General features: G+C 38.0%; 1 protein-coding gene across 3 annotated transcripts; it reads left to right on the top strand.

The window, feature by feature from the left end:
* The first annotated feature begins 903 nt into the window (after positions 1–903).
* Positions 904–11580, top strand: LOC118793081 (globoside alpha-1,3-N-acetylgalactosaminyltransferase 1-like). Of its 3 annotated transcripts, none has more exons than XM_036551085.1 (8): positions 904–1044; positions 4010–4064; positions 6670–6705; positions 6810–6877; positions 8563–8635; positions 8802–8837; positions 10533–10667; positions 10777–11580. In XM_036551085.1, exons 1-8 carry the CDS (start codon positions 1035–1037, stop codon positions 11468–11470), a joined length of 1107 nt encoding a protein of 368 aa, XP_036406978.1. In that variant the 5' UTR covers positions 904–1034; the 3' UTR covers positions 11471–11580. The 3 variants fall into 3 exon arrangements, with proteins under 3 accessions (XP_036406978.1, XP_036406970.1, XP_036406959.1); XM_036551077.1 differs by having other exon boundaries at positions 8548–8635; XM_036551066.1 differs by having other exon boundaries at positions 8545–8635.
* Positions 11581–22505: the final 10925 nt, after the last annotated feature.

The following is a 22505-nucleotide window of genomic DNA, read 5'->3' as shown; positions in this document are numbered from 1 at the left end:
TTTCCAGCTCACCAGCTGCCACTGCTGTATACATATTTTGGCAGTTCTTTATGTATGGCCACAAGGAGCAATATGCAAAAGCAAAATACATGCATATATACTCAAAGGAACCAAAGGGTTAAGCCAGTACTAAAACCAAGTCTCATCTGAGGAGTTGAGGAAGCAAATAGTATGCAGCGCTTTGATCAGCACTTGATAAATGGGGGAAACTCAAACACTTGGTTTATATTTGACAGCTGCAAAGACAACACATGCTTCAGCCTCAGCTTGGCTGAAGAAAATATGTCACTTACTTTAATACAAATTGAGCTGAAAAGCATATTTAAGGTGATTTTTAAATTTTATTTAGGATTGCAGTCTCTTTTGCAAGGGTTACCTGACACAAAATGCAGTTACACATGGTTACAAAAGACAAGATGACATTATGCATACACAGAGGGTAATCAGCTAACTCAAAAGGGGAGAAAATATTAAAACAGGAGCAGATTTCAGCTACTGTATTATCAATTACACAATGAAAATGAAATAAGCTTTGCAATTTAATAAATCTTTGTTAATTATTTCAATAATTGGGTGGTGGGTGTAAAAGCCATTTTGTCAAGTTGCTAATTATGCTCCCATGCATTTGTTTTTTAAAGCTTCACTGCGGTGCTAGTGATATGTTAAATTTCACCTGAGGAGTACATTTCTTTATTGTGTAAAGTCTACACACATGTAACAATTTCTTGGAGTTCATTTCAGTTGTTTTCAATGCCACAGTTCACTCAACATTCTCATTCAAGCTGCAAAAAATTTGTTGTATCTGGTTAATACCAGAAATGCAGACGCTTGCAAATGCCCGCCTTCCTGTAACACCTCATGGCAAATGGTCCACCTAATGACAGATGTTAAAGGTGTGTTCACAAGCAAATACACCAGAGATATGGAGGCATGTTTTTGTGTGGATAAGACTTTTCACCTCACACCAGGTTGGCATCATACATCATAGGGTGGTCTATACAAATTGAGGTATTAATCTCAAGCCATCAGACAAAATGTTCAAAGGTGAGTACGATTTCTATACAAGTCTGTAATGTATTATGTGCTGATATTAATTCAAACCTTTCTAATTTCTGCTGATGCTGTTTCCAAAGGAGGGGTAACCCCGTAAACACAAGCATTTCTATTGAGGACTGGTGAAATTAAAAAAAAAAATTAAATGATTAATGGTACAGAGTTGTTTTTGTATTTTATTGGGTTTTTTGTATCGTATCTTTTTGTATTTTATATCTATTTTATATCTTGTTTCCTGTTCCTTGGTAAAATGTTATTTTATTTACTTTTTAAATATTTTAACATTATCAAAGATGTATAAAAACTCATTTTAAAAAGCAAACCACCACATCCTGCATGTGTTTAAAATTTTGTTCAAAATTATTTTGACTGAAATTTTGAGAAAAAAACATGAAACCTCATATTTATTAGTAGTTACAGAGAACTGAATAGGTAATCTTGAATAATTAAGTGACGTACTAAGCCATATATATGAACGGAACAAACTGCTTCTTAAAAAAAAAAAAAACAGTTTATCACAGCAGGTTTATGTTAACATACATGCTCGGTAAGGGCTACTGCTCATCAGGTTAGAGTTACTAGATTTACTAGAATCCTTTGAAAAACACTTTTAAAACTAAAACAGTGAGAGTTAGCTTCTCACTCCTTTCTACTTTCAGTGGGAGTAAGACCATTTCGTACAAGTAGGTCTCAGTTTATTTTTGAGATCTGAAGAGCCGAAAACGAACAGATGTGACAACATTTTTCTCAGTTTGCCAAGGAGTAGTGCGAAGAATTCGTGTTTCATAGCCCTACGATTATTAATCACAATATTAAAACGTTTGTCTAGGCTATTGCTTTATTCTCTGTTGATATTGCTTAAATTCCCGATTTCCCCGAGGCTAATGTTGCAGACCATTATTAGGCGACTGGCTTTTTTAGGGACTGTGTCGCATTTCACTGTGAGTAACGTGAAATGTCCTCCACTACCCAGTTCGCCTCTCTCCAACCCTGCTGGGATCGCATGTGCCCTGTAGAAGACACAAGTGATGTGCGAAAAAAAAATATTAGGTCAGTCAAGGGTTTCACACACTGCCAAGGGTACTATGAATACTGTAATGAAACCTGAAGTTTGACGAGTAGATAGCTGTGCAGCTGGTAGCGGCCAGAGTCATTTTAGGTGATCCCAAACGCTGTCTTGCTGTCTGACTTCCAGTTGACTCGGAGTTGTGTCCAAATGAAAGCTTTTTCCTCGTCGCCAAGCAACAGCAAGTTCATTTCTTTTTTAACTAATAAGTGCTGACATTCTTGGGGTGGACAGAATGTCAATGTCACTGGAAAATATGTTTCCTGTGTAACCAGTATCTTTTTAACGACGCCTCCTTCGCAATGTAGTCGTCTGTCGGTTGAAGAGCAACATGGAAGAACTGTTGTTAACAATAAACAATCCTATGAATATATTTTACTCTTAGGGCCAAGTTTGCGTCACACGGATTTTCAAGCGCGTGGGACCAATTATTACTCGGTTGATAAAATATGGGGCGCCAAATGTAACAGAACTTTTTTCGTGGACAGAATGCCTTCTGTGCCACGAAACGCATAAATTCATGACGAAACCATATAACACCGTAACGCCTTTTGTCCACGAAAAACACAAACGCGTTAGCATTGTGTCCACGAAATATTGAAGAGAGCACATACTTTCGTGCACAGAAAACAAAACGGATAATTCCTTTCGTGCACTGAACTGACCGTTGTGCTTTTCATTTTGTGGACAAAAGGCGGAATGCACTTCGCACTATGTGGACAAAAGAAACTCATTTTGTACGAAATGCAGAATGCGCTGTACGATCATCATTCCGTGCCATCGAATGTTTATTTTGCTATATTTTTTATATTAAATTTTATTAAACTGTTTTGCTATATTACTGGAAGTATGATGTGCACGTAAGGGATTTAGCACAATATATTCCGTGACTCCGCAGTTACAGAAGGCATTTCGTCCATGAAAGCAAAGGCTGCTTGTACTTTCGTATATATCAATGCTAACGCGTTTGTGTTTTTCGTGGTTTCACGCGTTACAGTGTTACATGGTTTCGTAATAAATGTATGCGTTTTGTAGCACAGAAAGCATTCTGTCTGCGAAGGCAAAACACTGATGCCTATGAAAGTTCCAGCAGCCATAACTCTCATATTTCCATGGGTATTCTGACAACCCATGATTGGAACCTGGTCACCTGCATTGATAAGAAATGATATTATGAGACATTTTCAAGATGACAAGATGAAAAAAAAAGTTTTTTCAGGCCATTTTGTGAAGTGGATAAGCATAGGTCATTTGTATAAAATTTAAAGATGCACCCCCCCCCCCCCCAAAATGTAGCACAGTGTGGTTCCTCCCACCATTCAGTAAGTTAAAACTAAATAAATAAATAGATCACAATAACAGAACAAGAGGATCAAGTCACAATAAAAGGTGACTGCAGTGTGCTGTAAAAAAAAAAGTTAAAGTCAAACTGCCTTCTTACAGTCTCATTTTTGGAAAATGAATTACCTACAGAAATCATGAGCTACATATATTTTAATTTTCTATATAGATAGGGGGATATAAACAAACAGAACTGAAGTGAGGAGTGCTTTTTTTCATAACAAAAGGATGGTTTGATGGCAAGAGAGTAACTTGTATTCAAGTTTTATAAGCTAAACAATGGGGTGGTGAGATCATGGGGTATTGAAATGGATAAGGTTTGTCAAATAAATCATGTTTCTGACAACTGACAAGACAACAGCAGCTTTAAGTAGAGTTAAGAAATAACACACAAAACCCTGTCTCTTGGTTTGAAGGTTCAGGTGGGCAGCAGTGTGGTGTAGTGGTAAGGAGCAGGGTTCATAATCTGAAGGCTGGCAGCTCCTGGAAGGCCACTCCTTCTCTGCTCTTGTGACCTGAATTACCCCAATAAATGTCTATATTTTTTAGGAAGACCGCTTATGCGATGCTGCTTACTCCTCTGTGGAATAGTACTTCTTTTAGGGTAAGCGAATATTTTATATTTTCACCAGATTTACCAGAAAAGAGGATTGCTATGCCTGTCTGTATCATTTTAACCTTCACCTGAAGTTCTTTCAATAAAAATGTATGATTTTATGTCATTAACATTTCAGTGACTGGGTCAAATGTTTCACATAGAAAAGTCATATAAAAATATATCATTTGATCAATTGTATTCGTATTCCTTATTATTATTAACAGTATTTTAATTAGTATTTTATTTTATACAGTATTTATGACACGCTTAATAAGCTGATACAGTCTATTGTAGTCACCATACTATGTTATTATTAAATTTTACAAATAAAGCAGGGGGCTTCCAAATGATACACCTAGAAACCGCCCATAAATGCAAAAAAGCAAACCAAAAAATGCCAGAGAAAATAATCTTACATCCAAAACATGCTAAAAGTGTCTCTTTTTTAGTGTAGTGGGTCCCATGGTTTGGGCTCATGGATTTCCTTTATTTAGGGATCTATTGGGTTTCAGACTGACAGGTACAAAATTTCCATAGGCTTTGCATATGACCTTGTGCAGGATTTGTTCTGTGGCAGTAGGTACTCTGTATGTGTGTATGTGGTGGGAGTGGTGGTAGTGTGATGTCTTGCTTATTTTGTTTTACATTATCGTTTGTTTGTTTCTTTAATAAAAGTTAAATAAGAGTTTATACTTCCAGACAAAAGTATCACGAACAGTGGTTCTTACAGCACAGGACAACACAAAGGAATGAGCCAACTCTAAAACGATTTGGACTTGGCTGGAGTGCTGGGTGACGTCATTGCTCAAATTGGTCATTCTCACAGACTATGTCTAAGTGATGTCAAAATCTAAATAGCTAAATAGATAGATAAATAGATAAATAGATTTTTTTTTTTTACTGCAATACATAAAATACAGTAAATATCTTACATTTCACATGAAAAAAACAAACATTTAAACCATTTTATGAAAGTTTTATAGAGACTTGCACCAGTAAGAATCTGACTAAGTTTCTGAACTGTTATTTTTAGAATGTTCACTTTTAATTCAAAAACTGTACATTACACGAACTGTACATTACATGAGTTAGAAAAGGCACGAGCCACCCTAAATACATTGTGAGTAAGAAAGGAGTAGCTTAACTTAATTTAATGTATAGTGTAAAATTGTTAGAATAATTGCAGTTTTGAACATAAGAAATTTCACTTGTTTTGTCGATGTATCTACTCGTTAGTTAGTTAGCTTTAATAGGCTACTGTACCTATTAGCCTACTAGCTATCTGAATAGCTAATCCATTGCAGCCAAACTATGTAAGATAGCTAGCTAGCGATCGATATTAGCTTAAATAATGAAAAAGAGTTCAAGATGCTTCTTCAGGTTAGAGGTCGACTCTTTTGAAGCAGATAGCAGTTTAGTTGCTGGCAAACACGTCTTGCATTGTACTGTTATGTTGCGACCTTTGCCAAATTTGAAAAATGATCCAGGTATTTCCATGACATAAACACGTTGCGCTGGTTGCTTTCTGTCTCACTCTCCATTCTACTGTCTTGTGAGGCAGGCAGGTAGCGAGCTTTCTTCTTCTTCTTCTTCTTTTTTTCGTGAGGGGCATACAGGAGATACACCCCGGAGTTGCCTATATTGGATAGATTTTCCAACTGAATAAATATTAAATAAAAGAAAATCCAATGTAATCCCATATGCAATCTAAATATTTTTAAAATGTAACTGTATTTTTTCCCCAGAATTATTACTACACAAATTAACATTTTACGGCACACAAATTATTGAGATATGATTTGTTAATTTTTGCGATGGTTGGGGTGCCAACTTCTATTCCGTTTCATCTAGTAGAGGAGCTCTTAAGGCGCCCTGTTGAAAGTACAACTTTGCCCCCTACACACTACTGTAATGTTATTATGCCCAGCCCTCAACCCTTTACATGTTTCTTCTTGTTTTAAAGAGAACTATTTTCAAACGCATTTTAACCACAAGACACGAAGATGTCAAAGCTAGAATCATATGAGCAGGGGCGCATAAGCAAGGCTGCACAACCTTAATTTCCTCTCCACACCCACCGAAATTCATATTTATAGGTCTATAGAGTATCGAAATTGAAACTTTCCCCCGCCGTCGAACTACCGACTTTATAATTATGTACCCGCGACAATAGCCGATTTCTACAGACGCCCAATGTAGAATGTTTAAACAGTACCTCGTGATCCCTATAAAACTGGAAGGCGAGTTGTCAAGCAACAGCAGAGCGGCAGCATGGAAGAAAAAGAAGCATTAGATCGCCTTTAAATGTCTGCTCTTTTACTCATTGTCTTCTGAGCGTAGACTCTGCTTCATATGAAAGTGTATTTAAATGTTCAAATATCTTTTAAAAGAATTTGCATCATCTGAATGTTTCAGTAAATCGTCCATTTGTATAGTGCTTATTGTGAAAGAATTGATTTTTAGCCCATTGTTGAGTAGCTCAGACATCAGTTACAACATTGTTTCTACGAGAAAACAGCATTCACTCGCTAAAAGTCAAGTTTATGATGGCGTTCCCAGGAATGCATTGTGTAAATTTATTAAAACATCATTCTCTTTTCTTATTACACAGGGTTTTGCAGTTTATTTTCAGACCTGTGCCTTTTGGGTAAGATAGAATTTTTTGTATGTCCAAGATGTTTAAGGTTCTATCTTTTCATTCTGACCTCATGTGATGTAATACAGTTCTTTCTTTGTGCTCATCACCTCAAGAGTAATCAGTGCTTGCTTCAGGCCTTCCAGTCCTCATCCTGGCAGTGAACCGGTATTGACCCAACAAGGTACTTCATCACAAAGGATAGTGCCAACAGAATTCCTTACTGCGATTAATGTACAGTTGATCATAACACTAACTGGAATAATATACACATCTAACAAACTTGTACTTCTAACCTATTTTAAAGTCTGGTTTAAAAAGTTCGTTTGCATAGGACAATGTTTCCCAGTTCTAGTCCTGGGGATCAATTTTGTGTGCCGGTTTCATTCCCTCTGATCTCTCAGTTAATTAGATTTGATTGAGCTGTTAAATGAGTACTGATGTGTATGTGACTTCACTTAAGTATCTGCTGTCTGTTCTCTGTTACGGATATGGGTTGTTGGAAACATGTTTGCTCTAATGGAAGTATATATGTGAGATATTTGTGTAAATGATGTCTGTTTATTTGAGTCCCTTTAAAAAATTGGTAATACTAACAAGTATTTACTTGAATTGATTAAGAGCAATTAGCGGTTTATTGGGGCCAAGAACAAGAAATTGAACAACTAATTATACTTAATTGTTGTACCAAATTTGTTAAAGGGACAGATATTCATAACAGTTTGTTGAACAAAAACATTATTTACTCTGGAACAGTATATTTCACTGACAAACAATTTCTACAAGACTAAACACAGAAATAAATAAATATGTGTATTATTTTAAAAAAAGCAGTGTTCAGATAACAGCTCAATTAAACCTGCAAAGAAATTGCTTTCATATTGCAAGGGATGAGAAGTGGCCCAAAGGTGGCAAAAGATCATGAAGAAACATTTTAGAGCAATTTCCCAAATTAATTCAGCATGCACATGTATTTGTATCTCTATAGTTCCCTTGCATATATGGCTGTGAGGTTAGCGAAAGGGAGCTGAGTCGTTAAATGAGGCTATGAATGCTATTCTTGAGAATTCTTGATGGTTGAGATCTGCACTCCCAAAACCCAAGCAACTCGGTCTCCAGTCATGTTCTCAAGGGTTAAGAGAGCATGACTCTTAACCCTTGAGAACATGAATGGCGCCCAATTTGCAAATCTGGCTGACAAGTTTGAGGTTGGAGAGGGACTACTGTAATCAGGATCAAATATGCTCTTTACAGGAGAGTGTATGATTATACAATTCATACCTGTGTCTGAGAATCTGTAATTATCAATGCATTCTCAAATTTCCAACATTGAGTGGTAGTAAAAGTAAAATAAATTAACAATGTTTAGTTTCACTATTACAACGTGGCTTTATAGCTACAGAACATGCAATTTCATCATTTATTGTGTCACAGACTACAGTACTTCATACATCTACACATTAAATAGTTGTATTTATTCTAATGCCATCACAAAATATGTGTCATACCAAAGTGTTCAGCATATGAACTTTATGAACCTTATAGTGAAACATGCTCAGTTTGGTCAGTTTTGGCAACATCATCGGATTATGCAGAATCATTTCACTGGTCCTGTTCTGGGTATTATGTAATGCTTGTTGATGTACTGTAGGTTAGTTTTTGTGGGTCTGTTTGTATTGGTCAAGGAAAAATCGATATTAACTATTTTATAATTTTAGAATCAATCTGTGCAATCAGATATTAACAATGTTAGGATAAATGACATGTTGCTGTGGCATGTAGCTGTGAAGGTTTTTTTTTATTGATGTATTTTTAAGTGTCAAATGACATATTACCTGTGTTGCTTCATAGCAGTTCCATCTCCCATAGCAACAACTGCACCTAGAAAATCAAAAAAGCTCACCTGGAGACCTGTGAATCAGGACTTGGCCTTTCCACAGGGGTAAATATCACAGTAAGATTGTTTTTAGTCTCTAAACTAAATGAAGACATATAAAATGGTACCTTTTTTATTTTATTCATTTTACAGTTGTTTCATACATCTGCAGATATGAAGTTATGATCTTTCTAATATCTTTTGTTTGGTAAAACAATTCCCTCCCTTTCAGATTACATTATGAACAGCCCCACCTCCTGAAGCCATGGTAAGTAGGCACAGATGAGAATAATGGGAAGCTAGACTTGGGAAACAAGGATAGTTTTTTAAATGACAAATAAAAGCTTGTGCTGGCCTGTCTTCAACTTTACAACCCCTTGTGTTTTCACAGTTCAGTGAAATCTACAGGTAAAATCTTGCTTGGGTATATGCAAAGATTTATACAAATGGTCTATGATCACTGAACCAGTTCAAGAGCAAGAAGGTTTGAATTGAGGATGATTTGAGCACCAAATGAAGAAAATACTTTGCATAAAATGCAAAAGGGAATTTCATAATTGTCTCTCCAATGGTGGAGAGAAGCTCATGTTTTATACTAATTATGCAGTACAGTACCATCTATAGCACATATGGGCAACATACGGCCCACAACACCTTTGAGGGAAAAACTACAAAAAAACATGCTACGTTAGGCTGTGTTCACACGTAGCGTCTTTTTTTTGAAGCTGTCAGCGTCTGTTTTACATAATAATCCTATGGACTAGACCGTGTTTTCAAAAACGTCCTGGGGGTTGTTTTTTTTTTCAATTGAAAAAAGGTTCAACTTCTCAGAAAAAAAATGCCTATGTCAGGCGCTTTTTTGACAGCTGACCAATCACAAGCGGAGTGGTGAGACCTGTTGTTTCCCATAACAACCACCAAAAATGGAGAAGGTAGCGGTGAAGTTAATTGTGCTAGTTTCTGAGCACAGTGAACTATACAACATGACAGTTAAACTGTATCATAACATTGGCAAGAGAAAAAAGCCCAGAAATTGTCTTCCAACTTAATTGCCAGGCAGAATATTTTTACAAAGCAGTCTACAGTCCAAGAATCGGCAACAAAAATTAGCTACATGCCGTCACACAAAATCGCAAAAAACAGCAAGCCATTTTCAGATGGTGTTTTTAAAACACTGTATGGTAGAGGTGGTTAGCATACTGTGCCCCGACAAGAAAAGTCAGTTTGAAAATGTGAGTTTGTCACGTCGCACAGTTACTTGGTGTGTGGAAGTCATTGATGAAGAGTTGTCAAAAAGGGCATCCGGTTGGATTGTTTTATGAAAGTAAATCTTTTTATTGTAACTGCAGAGTACACCAGATTGACATAAAGCCGTAAAAAAATGTCAGGCCTTTGAGTAGGCTGGCAAATAAGCTACTGTAAGGTAATCTGTCATGTATATCGGATTCATGTCATTTAACATAACAGCACTATGCGTTTCAAGTTTCATTTCAATCGTCCATGTGTGGCCCTCGGCTTACTTTATCAAAGTAGGTATGGCCCTCTGGAAAAAAAAATGTTGCCCACCCCTGATATATAGTGTTATTCACTTTTGGAAAAAAATGTTGACGAAGTGATTGCAACTGCATAGAAAGCAGCCAACTTTGAAAAAGCCATTGCTTATTGAAAAGGGAAAACTGTCATTTTTCTTGAGAACTGGGTGACTTGTGAAAAATTGGCATTTGATTTTTGAATGAATTTTGACAATGTCTTGGAAGACTTGGCTTTGCACATAGATAAATAGATATTTATTAGTCATTTGCAGAACAGAGACAGCAGTACAGACATCATCAAAGTTTTTTTCCAAAGTTTGAATTATTTTATAAGCAATTACTTTTTTTGCAAAATAAATAAAAAGCTTGCATTTATCAAGTCTGTATGGTATAAATTATAGCCTCATCTGCTTTTTTCCCCCGTTTTCCAGGAGAGGTGATGTGTTGACAGTCACACCATGGCTGGCGCCCATCGTCTGGGAAGGAACCTTTGACCCTGTTATCATTGACAACATATACAAGCCACTAAATCTTACCATTGCAACCACCGTGTTTGCAGTTGGAAAGTACGAAAACATTTCCATGTTGGTCACGTCTGTACAATAAATGTAATTTTAGTCTAGTAGTGTACCCAACTAACTCTAACCTAATATTCAATGCTTCATTTCTCTGTAGATATACCCGTTTTCTGCGTGATTTCCTGGAGTCAGCTGAGAAGCACTACATGGTGGACTTCAAAGTGCACTACTACATCTTCACTGATCAGCCCACAGAAGTGCCATCAGTGAATCTTGCTCCTGGGAGAGAACTGAGTGTCATCCAGGTGCCCAAGTTCAACCGCTGGCAGGAGATTTCCTTGCGAAGGATGGAGATAATCCAGACAGCCATCGAGGAGCGGATCCATAAAGAGGCCGACTACATCTACTGCCTAGACGTGGATATGAAATTCCACAACCGCTGGGGGCCAGAGGTGCTGGGGTCATTGGTTGGTGCAATACACCCATGGTTTTATGAATTTGAACGTGAACATTTCACGTATGAACGCCGCCCTTCCTCCAAGGCCTACATCCCAAAGGACCAGGGAGAGTTTTACTACATGGGTTGTGTTTTTGGGGGCCGTGTTGAGGAAGTGCACAAACTAACCAAAAAGTGCCGTGAGCACCTAGAGGTGGACAAAACCAGTGAGATGGAGGCAGTCTGGCAAGAAGAGAGTCACCTCAACTGGTATTTTCTGTACAACAAACCAACCAAGCTGTTGTCCCCAGAGTACCTGTGGGATGATCTGAAGGGTGGAACCCCGCGAGAGATTAGGGTCGTCCGTTTCTCATCTGTCGTCAAGAACAAAGCTGAAGTGCGTGAAAATGTCTAGTTGTTTGGTCTGAATGAGGGATGTTTAACAGTACAAGGCAGTTTTACTGTTCATTTAAAACATTTAAAAGCATGTATACTGTCAGTGCTCCGCCTCCTTAGCTGTCGTGCTTTTGTTTTCCTTGTGTTTTTCCTGCCCCGCTCCCCGCCCGGTCTCCGCCCGCCTGATTGCCTGCACACCTGCTTTCCATCCCCTCGTCAGCCTTGCCCTATATGTTCCCTGCTTTTCCCTATCCTGTTGCTAGTTCGTCACAGTGTTTTTCTCCTGTTTCGTCCCCGGCGTTTGCTTTATGCTTCTGTCTGCCTGTTTCCCGTTTTTCGACCCTGCTTGTACCCTGACCTCGTTTTTGCCTGTCTCCTTGCCTCGTTCGCTTGATTGCCAGCCTGTCCGGTTCCCCGACCTTGCCTGCTCCGATTTCCCGATCCTCGCTCTGTCCACGGACTGCCTCCCGGTTTTCGACCCTGCTTGTTTTCTGATTAGCGATCTGCCTGACGATTCCGTTAAAGACGCTTGGAACTCGAAGCTCCCGTGGTCCGCGCCTGAGTCCCTGCCTGAGCCTCGACATATACTAACAAATTACGAACAAAATAAAATTCTGGGTGTTCATGCTGATACAGCATAGCTAACAAACAATATCTTGCAGTTTGTGCATCTCCCAAGAAAACACAATAGGGTCATACTGAGATATCAGAAATGTTCTGGAATTTAAATGAAAAAAGAATGCATGCAGGTTAGCGCTGCTGTGTTGCTACAAAGCAAAATATTTTGATTGCTGAAAAGCTGAAGATAACTGGCGTTTTTTGAACGGAAATTTGGTTGAAGGTATTGCAGGTAATTTAAATACAGATTATAAATGTTTAGTCAGCTGGAAATGTCAACATCAAAATGGATCATTAGTTTTCTGATCAATCAGAACATTTCCAAAGGTGGCAGAACTTTTATTCCCTAGACTGAATACCTTTTTTCACGTGGTCCACTAAATATTAAATGAATGGAAGTTTAAACTGAAGAATATTTTAGAAAATTCTGAAATTGATTGCTGTAATAAACAGCAAATTAACCTGACGTCAAATGAATTTGGGGGCATAAACATTCAAATTGAAAACATTGTCAATTATTGAATCAATGTTAAAAATGACCCAACCCTAGTGGAACTTGCATGGCAACTAGGCTAAAATTCTGAAGGCTTTGAAATTCTGTAGAATTTCACCAGTAGAATTCATATAAGATATGAATGTACCTTTACTTAACTAACCTCAAGTTAATCTGCATCTTTATTTCTTGGTAAATAACATCACAAACATTTATGACATTTTGTCAGTAGATTATTGCAGAGACAAGAATACAGCACTAAACTGCTATAATATGTTTTTTTTTTTAATCCAAATTTCTAAATGGTTTCATGAAACTGTTTTTAAATATGCTACTGAAAAATACTTAGCCTACCTTTTACATCATAACTAGGTCTTCTGTTTATGTTCTGCCTTATTATAAATCCATCAGATACTATAAATAGAAAGACTTTATTATTGTTGTATGGGTGAATGTGATGTTTTTTTTTTGGGGGGGGGGGGGGGGGGGCAAGACAGTGTTTCTCAGTCCTGGTGTTGGCGGTGTACTGTGTGTGCTGGTTTTCGTGTTATTGGAACTCTTGGTTTCACTGGAATTACTTGACTATTAATTGTATACCAATTTTAATGCTATGTAAGTTTTTACTTCAGGTGTGGGTGTTGAACGTGTTTGTGTGACCATATGGAATGTGCAACACCTTTAGGATCTCATAACTGCGCATTGTATTTATTAAATGAAGCAATGATGGGTTTAATTTGGGCGTAAAAGGTGAGCGTGCAATGAATCATCCGAATTAAAAGCAGTTACGCCTGTATGGCTCAGCATTCATACGGACTATGCCACTGGTTGCAACGTTATCTGAATGCTTTTGGAACCCACAGATTATCATCTTCCGGCTTGCAGCAGTGTACCATAATGGTAAGGGGCAGGCCTCATGACCAAAAGGTTGCTGGTTCAAATCTCTGCTGGGGCATTGCTGCCATACCCTTGGGAAAGGTATTTAACCCAGAATTGCCTCAGTAATTATCTGGGAGTATAAATGGGTAACATGTAAAAAATTGTGACCTGTGTAAGTCTCTCAGGATATGACAATAATGTAATGAACTGGTTGGGGTTCCATAGGCGGTGTACAATGAACAATGCTGGCTGTGGATAAGAGCGTCTGTTAAATGCCAGTAATTTAATGAAAGTTTTTGAAACCAATTATTGGTTCATTAATCATTAATTATTGTCTGTTTCCTAAACACTATGCAATTTGTTAGAGATGTGAATAAGAGAGAATATACATTTTGTATGAAATTGTATACACATTCTTGCCATGCATTGTAGTGAGGTTTTTTTTTTGTAACATTTTTAATGAATGTGATAATGTGGCAAGACAATGAGAAGTATATTGTAACATTTGCACAGCTGTTATTTATTGGTTTTCAATGTGCCAAAATTTTCTACATTTAGTTGTCAGTTATTTGTCTTCAAGGCTGATATAAAATATTCTTCTCTGTGAACTTACCTTGTAAACATAAGAATAAAATAGCCATGAATAAATAAAGTCTACATCAAATCATACACTCATTAAGCCTCCATTCTTGAAGTCACAGAGGCGGGCGAAGGGGGAAGAGAAGGAACACAGACAGACTAAGCACGCTAAGCAGTTGTGTGAGCACGGAAATCTGGGCAAACAGGTCGTTAGGAAACAGAGCATGGAGCTGCTGTTGGGTGCGAGAGTCAAATTCTCAGAAACTGTCACAAGTTCTCAGAAACCAACAAAGTCCTGGAGCCATGTTGGGGAGGTGAAAGGAGGGGTAGGTTGCGGCTTGCTGGGAATGTTGAAAACAGATGGAATGCAGAGAAGGGGGAGGGGGAATGTAAATATATAAGATTTTTTCTACAGATTTGATTGTTATGAGGGTTTTTTCTTCATCTAAAATTTCACACTCTGGTGTGTGACGTGTGAAACGTGGATCGTTACCATAGTGCGTTGTATTAGAGCTTTAGCTGGGGGATAGGGGTTTTAAGACAGACATGACCTTTCACATCTTTGAATTTCTATTTTCCAGTATGTCTGATAAGGGCACTGGCAGTTGCGTATGTAAATATGCAGCTGCAGGTCCACCTCCATATTCCATAGGAGATAGGAGAAACAGTATAGGGGATGATGTTCTTTTCAACATGAGCTTTACCAGTTCATCACCTCAGATCTAGCTTGACAGGTTCCCAAATCAGTTGGAAAACAAGTCCTACAGCCCAGATCCAGTTTCTAGTTGGAGCTGTGTCTTTTGCCACCCTTTTTGACAGGCCCTTAGTTCTACCCTGGGGTCAGTGTGTTTGTGGGGGAGGGTTCTGTCTCTCAGGCTCTCCTCATAGCAAAAAATCCTTCTATGTTTGGCACGTATGAGTTGCTCAGATGATGTCTGTTCGCCTGTTTAACTGTGGAGATGATGGTGCTTAAAAATGGCCAAGGTTTGGCGTACTGTTATATGGGAGTATTGCATTTCTGCCTCCTGTGTGAGTGCTGAGGTTGCTAGCAGTGAGATGAAGTTAATGTACAATTAGCAATGCGGAAATTAGGGTGCCTAAGCAGGAAAAGCAAACCAGTCTGCTGAATCTGTACCACCTTTTTTTCTTTTTGAAATGGCTTCTCTCGTGCCATGAACAAATAGATTCATTAAACCAAAATGAATTGGATGGTTTGAAGACATTGTTGAAGGTGGCAGACTTTTTTTGACCATCAGCCAATCTGCTGAGTCTCTAACAGGTCTGTAAACTTGCATGGTTAAGCTGACCCATAAACCATGGTCCCAAATTTCATCAGAATGCAGTTTGGCAAGTGAAGTGGCTTCCTCTTACCAGTTCTGCCATGTTTCCCAGAGCATTATATGAGTTGTCTCCAAATAATGTAATGAGAATCTCGATGAGTGGGATGGTAATGGACTGAATGGGAGGATATCAGTTCCAGTCTAAATTATTTTGTCATGACATGCACCAAACACATATATTTTCACTGTCTGTCTGTCAGTTCAGGAGAATCCAGATGATCCTAATAATAACAATATGCTTCACATCAGGAACAATCACTGCTTGAGAAGGATTCCAATTTTCAGTTTTCAATAACATCCGCTTTTTGGTGCTGAAGTGTCAAAATTTCTTGCATGTGTAGTTATGTGCGCCATCAGATGATAGCATTATTTTTGCGAATCCTAACAGGGTCCTCTCCTTTAATGTGCAGGTGATTTATGACGCAAACTGCAAGTTTGTACATGTGTTCATCCAGGATCTGCCTGCGATATATATACATAATGCCTAAAACCTGAAAGACAGCATAATTTCAGCCATAGAGTTACAGTACAGACCTCGGCAATGTTTTTTGGTGTAACGCAGAATGCCAGCTGTCGTCAAATTCTTTGGGGCCCTCTTGCATATGACACTTAGCCATAGCATTTGGTTGGTCTAAATGGAGCCCTTATGTATACATGTTTAGAAATGATACATATTTTCATTCACTAAATGTGTTATGGTGAGGCCTAAAGGGTCAATGAGTGTGGCCATTTCGCCCCTGAACATGTCCAATCTTATTCCATATTAGAACTGCCCTTGGAATCAGAAAGTTGCACGTTTGTTTCACAGACAAGAAACCACTGTTGCTGAAGGTACCTGTCCTGAAGTAAATAACCAGTTTTATAAATGAGTATATAAAATGCATCATGTATATTCTTGAAAGTATTTTAATTTTGCCTGTTCTGATTAAAATTGATAAATTTTTTGGGGAAACATTACAGATTATTTCAGTTATGAACACCCTTAACAATAAAATATCCTTTGCATAAAGGAAATGCGATACGCTGGCAACCCAGCAACACGCAAACACCACCTTTCTTTTAACCTGTCAGGGTAAAAGTGGTGTGCTTGTACTTTCTCCTCATGTTTAATCATATAGGTGGAAGTGCGCTTTGGCGTTATGTGTTATTCCGTATATTGGAGGTTTACTTCAGGGTATGTATTAGCCAGTGTTGTGCATGAACGCGTTAAAAGAGCACGTTCATTGGATGTGTATGAGTAATGTAATGACTCATAATTGGAACCTGGACACTTGAATAATAAAGCATATTATTAGACATTATTAAGCTGACAAGTTGACAAAATATATTGTATAATTTTGAGGTCTCCATTTTGTGAAATATGGGGATGAGCATGTACTATACAAATTTTTTAGGTGTATGTGAATTTCTCATCAATGTACTTCTAAAATTGGGCCCAGCTGCTCATCGCCAAGCTCTCAGAGATAGGCATCTCTGAGACCATCCTTTCTTGGTTCAGGTCCTACCTGACTGGTATATCTTCCCAGGTCTACTGGAAAGGCTCCAGCTCCACACCCACTCCCCTCACTACAGGTGTCCCCCAGGGCTCTGTATTGGGACCCCTCCTCTTCTCCATCTACACCAACTCACTTGGTTCAGTCATTAACTCACATGGTTTCTCCTATCACTGCTATGCTGATGACACTCAACTAATATTCTCTTTTCCTCCCTCCACCCCCCAGGTCAACAAAAAGATGCATGCCTGGCTGACATCTCCAGATGGATGGCCTCCAACCACCTCAGGCTTAACCTGGACAAGACTGATTTGCTGTTCATCCCGGCCAAGCCCTCTCCTCTTCAAGAGCTCTCGGTTACTGTCGATGGCACCACAGTAACTTCCTCCGCTTCTGTGAAGAGCCTGGGTGTCACCCTCGAGAACAGGCTGGACTTCACCGACTACATCTCACAGACAACACGCTCCTGTCGATTCCTCCTCTTCAACATCAGGAGCATTCGCCCTTTTTTGACCACCTACTCCACTCAGCTGCTTGTCCAGGCCACCGTGCTCTCCTGTTTGAGGAGGGCCTTCAGTCCTGGAGAACAAAGACTTCACTTCACTTTATGTTTTTATTGTTCACAACAGCAAGCGCAATTCCATACACCATGCAATATCGTTGAAGTTCCTCATTGATATATTATTTCCATCTCTGAGAGTTCCAGTTCAGTATTTGCTTTATATTCTACATTCATTTTTCAGTCAGTTCTGCATTGTGACTGTGTGAGGAAGTATTCTAGCTTGGCCATAACTGTAATGACTCATACCTGGAACCTGGACACCTGAATAATAAAGCACATAATTAGGCATTATTAATCTGACAAGTTGACAAAATGTTCTGTATAATTTTGAGGTATGTATTTTGAGGTCTCCATTTTGTGAAATATGGGGATGAGCATGTACTATACAAATTTTTTAGGTGTATGTGAATTTCCTATCAATGTACTTCTAAAACTGGGCCCATTTACTTGAGGAATAAAATTCAGCCTTATCTTAACATTTGCTACTATAAATGACCTGTATAATATTTGCACACCAGCTTATTTATTTATTTATTTTTAACTTGGTATGAACTTCCATTATCTCTACTAGCTGTACTATTTACAGTACTATGATTATTGTGCTGATGTTGTAGTTGATGTTGCCCTTTTGTATTCTGTTGGATGTGAACCCTGGCTGCAAAACATTTTTCCCCTAGTGGGATAATAAAGATAACCTAACATAATTCTCTCTGTCAATGTAAGACTTTGGAAAGGTCTGTGATATGATCTACAGATATTTTAATCTTCTATATGAATGCTGAAATATATTGTATGAACAGTTATGGTCATTTTCCCGCAGCTAATCATGTCTTCTGCGCAAATGTAACGGAATGTCACATCATTAAAAAAAAAAGGTGAAAGAAAGGTAGAATGTGACTCCTCCTCTATATTCAAATGTTTACAGTTTTTTTGGTCTAATGGAAGTGGTTTTCTGCAATTTACCCTCTCACAGAACAGTTTCCACATGTTTAGCATTTTTTCAGTCACAAAGGATGAAAAAATGTCAATTTGTAATATAGCCATGAACAAATACATCTTCTTTAGGAATGCCGTTTATGTGATATTGCTTACTTCTCAGTGATACAGTTCTTCTTTTGGGGTAAGGAAAACTTGACATTTTTACCAGAAAGGAGGACTGTTATGCCTGTCAGTAACATTTTAATCTGCACCTCAAGTTTTTCAATAAAAAAGTAAGGTTTTGAGGTCATTACCGTTTGAGTGACTAATTCATGTTTCACATGAAAAAGATTAGTAACATTAGTAAATTTCCCTGTATTCATATTCTCTATTATCATTAACAGTAATATTCATAAAACACTAAGAAATCTGTATTATTACTAATTTAGTACTATTACTAAGTATAATGTATTATTACTAATACATTTAGCAATAGTTTCTTATTACTATTATTATTATTTTCAAACAAAACAGAGGGCATATATCATATATCAAAGCTGCTTTTAAATTTGACATTTATTCAGCCATTTATTGGGGATAATTTGGATTTGCTTTGCATATGAACATGTGCAGCTGTTTTTGATTGCTCTTTTCATAGTGTCCTCACCTCACGAAAGGGTCTTAAACAGATTATTGATTGTTATTTTCCCCTGTTTTGTGCAGACTGTCCACTTTCACAACTGACTTGTAAGATATGTAAGACATGTGCACAGACCATGATTGCTATTTTCTGTGTTTCTGTGTTCTGTCGCTACCAAACTAAGGGCCCTGTGCCATTTCACACGGGACAATCATTAAAGGAAAAGATAAATTGATGATGCCTGGCACCTGAGCAGCTGGTTCCATCTTCGGTTTTTTTTATTTTTACATATTTATTTATTATATTTATGTATTAATGTAATATTTGAAAAAAAAATAAACATGATGTGCAACAATTATATAATCAATGACAGCTTGTCCTTCAAAAGCATAAAATGAGTATTAATTCAAACTGTGAAAAGGAAGATGAGATGTAGCATTTTAAAGTTTCTGTGAGGTTTATAAGTAGGGTTGCCACCTGTCCCGGTTTTGCCGGGATTGGCTTGTTTTTGAGCGACTGTCCCGGAAAATTAATAATCTTTCCCGGGACACGAATTGTCCGAATTGTTTTGCGAGAATGTACTTCTAATTTAGAATGTCATAGTTTCAAATAAAGTCTCATTTGGTTTCCTTCTACTGCTATTCTGTTTCCTTCCTGGTTATGTTTAACATTCAATCCTGTGCCCGGAAACGGGTAAAAACGGGTAAAACAGCGACGTTTGGCCATGTCTATACTTTTATTTGATTGGTAGCGGTCGAAAGCTTACCTTATTGCCTAGCAACTGCCCGGGCTATCGGTCTGCCGCGCGCATCCACATCCACGACCCCACCGTGAGTTCAGTTGCTAGCTAGAGGTAACGTTATTATTTTTTTTTTTTTAACTTTCTATTTAATTTGTCGGTTTTGTGAAATGGGGGAGAGACGGACGAGGAGGACGACAAAACAAAATCGGACGAGCCACAAGCGTCAAAGAAAAAACGATTTACAACGTACAATGTAGACTGGTTAAAAGAGAAAACTTTTCTGAATGGGTAAGGCCCACACAAGGAGACCCGTTCTCCGCCACCTGTGTTTTGTTTCCAGCCAAAATTTCAGTTAAATATGAAGGAAAAACAGCGCTGGAAATCATGCAATAAGAAGCACCATAGTTTTGTATTAAGCAAACGCAAAAAATCTAGTCATTTTAACTTTTACGACAAAAAAGGTTCACCAGAGGAAGACAGGATAGCGGAGGATAGCGGACAGGATAGCGGAGCTTAGCAAAATATCCTACTCAAACAGATTAAGAAATCTTGATATATGAGTTGATGTCTTATGATGCTTAGTCATACCTCATAAGAAAGAGTGCCTTGACATTGTAGTGCAAACAGCTGTAATAATGAACACGACAGTACATAATGAGTTTATCCTTATAATTAGCTTTAGCTCGGGTTTTACACTATGCCATATTGCATACAGCGGAGTTGTTTGCTTTTAGTCTGTCATTACCTTCCGAGAGACAGCATGGCACTTTACAGTGATCTGTCTTTCAGTTTGCTTTGGAAGGTAATCATGGGAAGCAATTTGGCCTTAGTTTAGTGCCACCTGAAGATTTGAAAGTTATTGTTGTTATGGTCACTGCAGTTCTCTTACACGCTGTAAATAGAAAAGCTTCCTCTGTGTCAGCAATTCCTACAAAGGTGTCATTCTATTAGCTGGAACCACTGTGAGCTTCTTTTGCATGTAGTTGTATTATTGATGGTTTACTGAATGCGCCCAGTAATATGCAATATAGTTAGCAAACTATCTCTGAGCGGAAGCAGACAAATAGATGATTTTACATGCATTACATAAGCACACACAACCGTCAATGTACACCATTTGGTGGAGACAATCCTAGCCTATTAGAATGTCTGTGGCTCACAGCGCCCTCTGATGACAGTTTGTACAAAAATGCACTTTATTCTAAGAAACTACTTAACGTCCGTTCGTATTTAGATTAAATTTGCAAGCATTAGTCATTCTGATACGCACACAATGTTTAATAAAAAATAGGTTCAGTTCAGGAAAAATATCACAACGAACAACAACGAACAAAATCTTGTTTGTTAACAGTGTAGTCTTTCTTAAGTACTAAACCAATCCTTTCTGTCTGAACCCAATTCATCTGGCTGATATGGGCAACAAACATTTAAAACATGTACCTCACAAGCTGTACATCACAAGATAAAATTCTCTTGTTATTTAGTGAATGGAGAAAGTTCCTGATCTTCATTTTGTGTTGACTTGCCACTAAACTGTCACAGGTGTCACTCGACATAAAAATGCTCTGAGAAAGGTGTGTCTGATCTTCGGTCTGCCTACACAGTATTAACTCACATGCATGCATTTTGGACGGATTAGTGCCCAAGATTTAATTATGAAGGATGAAATATTTCTGACAAGACATTTCACATCCCATAAACAAGTAAAACTGGTATGAGCTGGAGGCGGCAGACATGCTAATGCGAATGAGATATCCGAGAAGTGTTTGTAAGAAGGTCTTAGTTTAGTCAGCGAGCTATCTCTTTGCAGTTGTTAACTAACAAACGAGTTTCTTAAGCCATTCAGCAAGCAAGGTGTTAGACATTGGTAACTTTATCGATATAGGCTAAAAAATTAGAATATCCAAGTCCAGTCAGTCTTCCCTTTCTTTATTATCTGGTACTCAGAAAGTGCAGTGGTTGTTCTTTCTTTCTTAATGTTGAGAAGTTTCCACTTGCAATTTGTTTTGCAGGTTTGCTGATATTCTATGTTTTCCATTTGATTCTCCAGTTTGGAGTGACTTAAGTGTGTTAAAAAATTAGATTTCATTGTTTTGAATTCTGACTACAGAACCAAGAAGTATATTCTGGTAAGTGGACAATTGCTTTATGGTGACCGGATGGTCTCAAACTTCTCTCCATATTTCACCATTTTGTGATCTAAAATTTTATCCATGATTTGTCTCATTGATTACAGTTAGATTTTTGGAGGCTGGAGGGGACTGTAGTACTTGAGTTCCTGTTAGTATTGTAGTAATCACACATTTTGACAGAGTAACATTGCTAGTGAAAGCTTGGACTAGGACAATTCCACCTTGTGCCAAGGCCAGGCCTTTTAACCATAGAGTAATGTTACTGCACCATTGTGGGAGACCAGAGTTCAGATATCAGCTCTAGCAGTTAATCTTGTCATTCCCCTGGAAGGACCCTTATTCCCTAATTTTCTTCAACAGACGATTCATGCAGCCATCTTGTCTAATTCACAACCAGATGTCACTGCCATCATATAGTCTCCTCACTTCTTACTTTCATTTACTAAGGCCTGATGGCCTTGAGTCAACCCATTGATGCAATGGGCACAATTAAATTAGGTATATTACCCTGCGCCCACTTTGGAGAGGTTGCCAGGGAAACAAACACAGTGTGAGCAAGTTAAGTTTTTCTGGTTGGCTCGACATTACTGACAGTAATTGGATATACTTGCGTGTATTTGCTCCCAGGTAATGTGTTCATTATTAAAGTAGAAAGTGCTTG

The sequence above is a fragment of the Megalops cyprinoides genome, chromosome 1 (assembly GCF_013368585.1).
Source record: "Megalops cyprinoides isolate fMegCyp1 chromosome 1, fMegCyp1.pri, whole genome shotgun sequence".
NCBI classification, from domain to species: Eukaryota; Metazoa; Chordata; class Actinopteri; order Elopiformes; family Megalopidae; genus Megalops; species Megalops cyprinoides.
This window is presented reverse-complemented; position numbering and strand designations above follow the sequence as displayed.

What these genes read in the sequence shown, in the direction of transcription:
- LOC118793081 (XM_036551066.1), top strand. An exon ending in GGAATAGTACTTCTTTTAGG is followed by an intron (nt 4,065 to 6,669) that starts GTAAGCGAATAT and finishes CTTATTACACAG; the next exon opens with GGTTTTGCAGTTTATTTTCA. An exon ending in ACCGGTATTGACCCAACAAG is followed by an intron (nt 6,878 to 8,544) that starts GTACTTCATCAC and finishes GTTGCTTCATAG; the next exon opens with CAGTTCCATCTCCCATAGCA.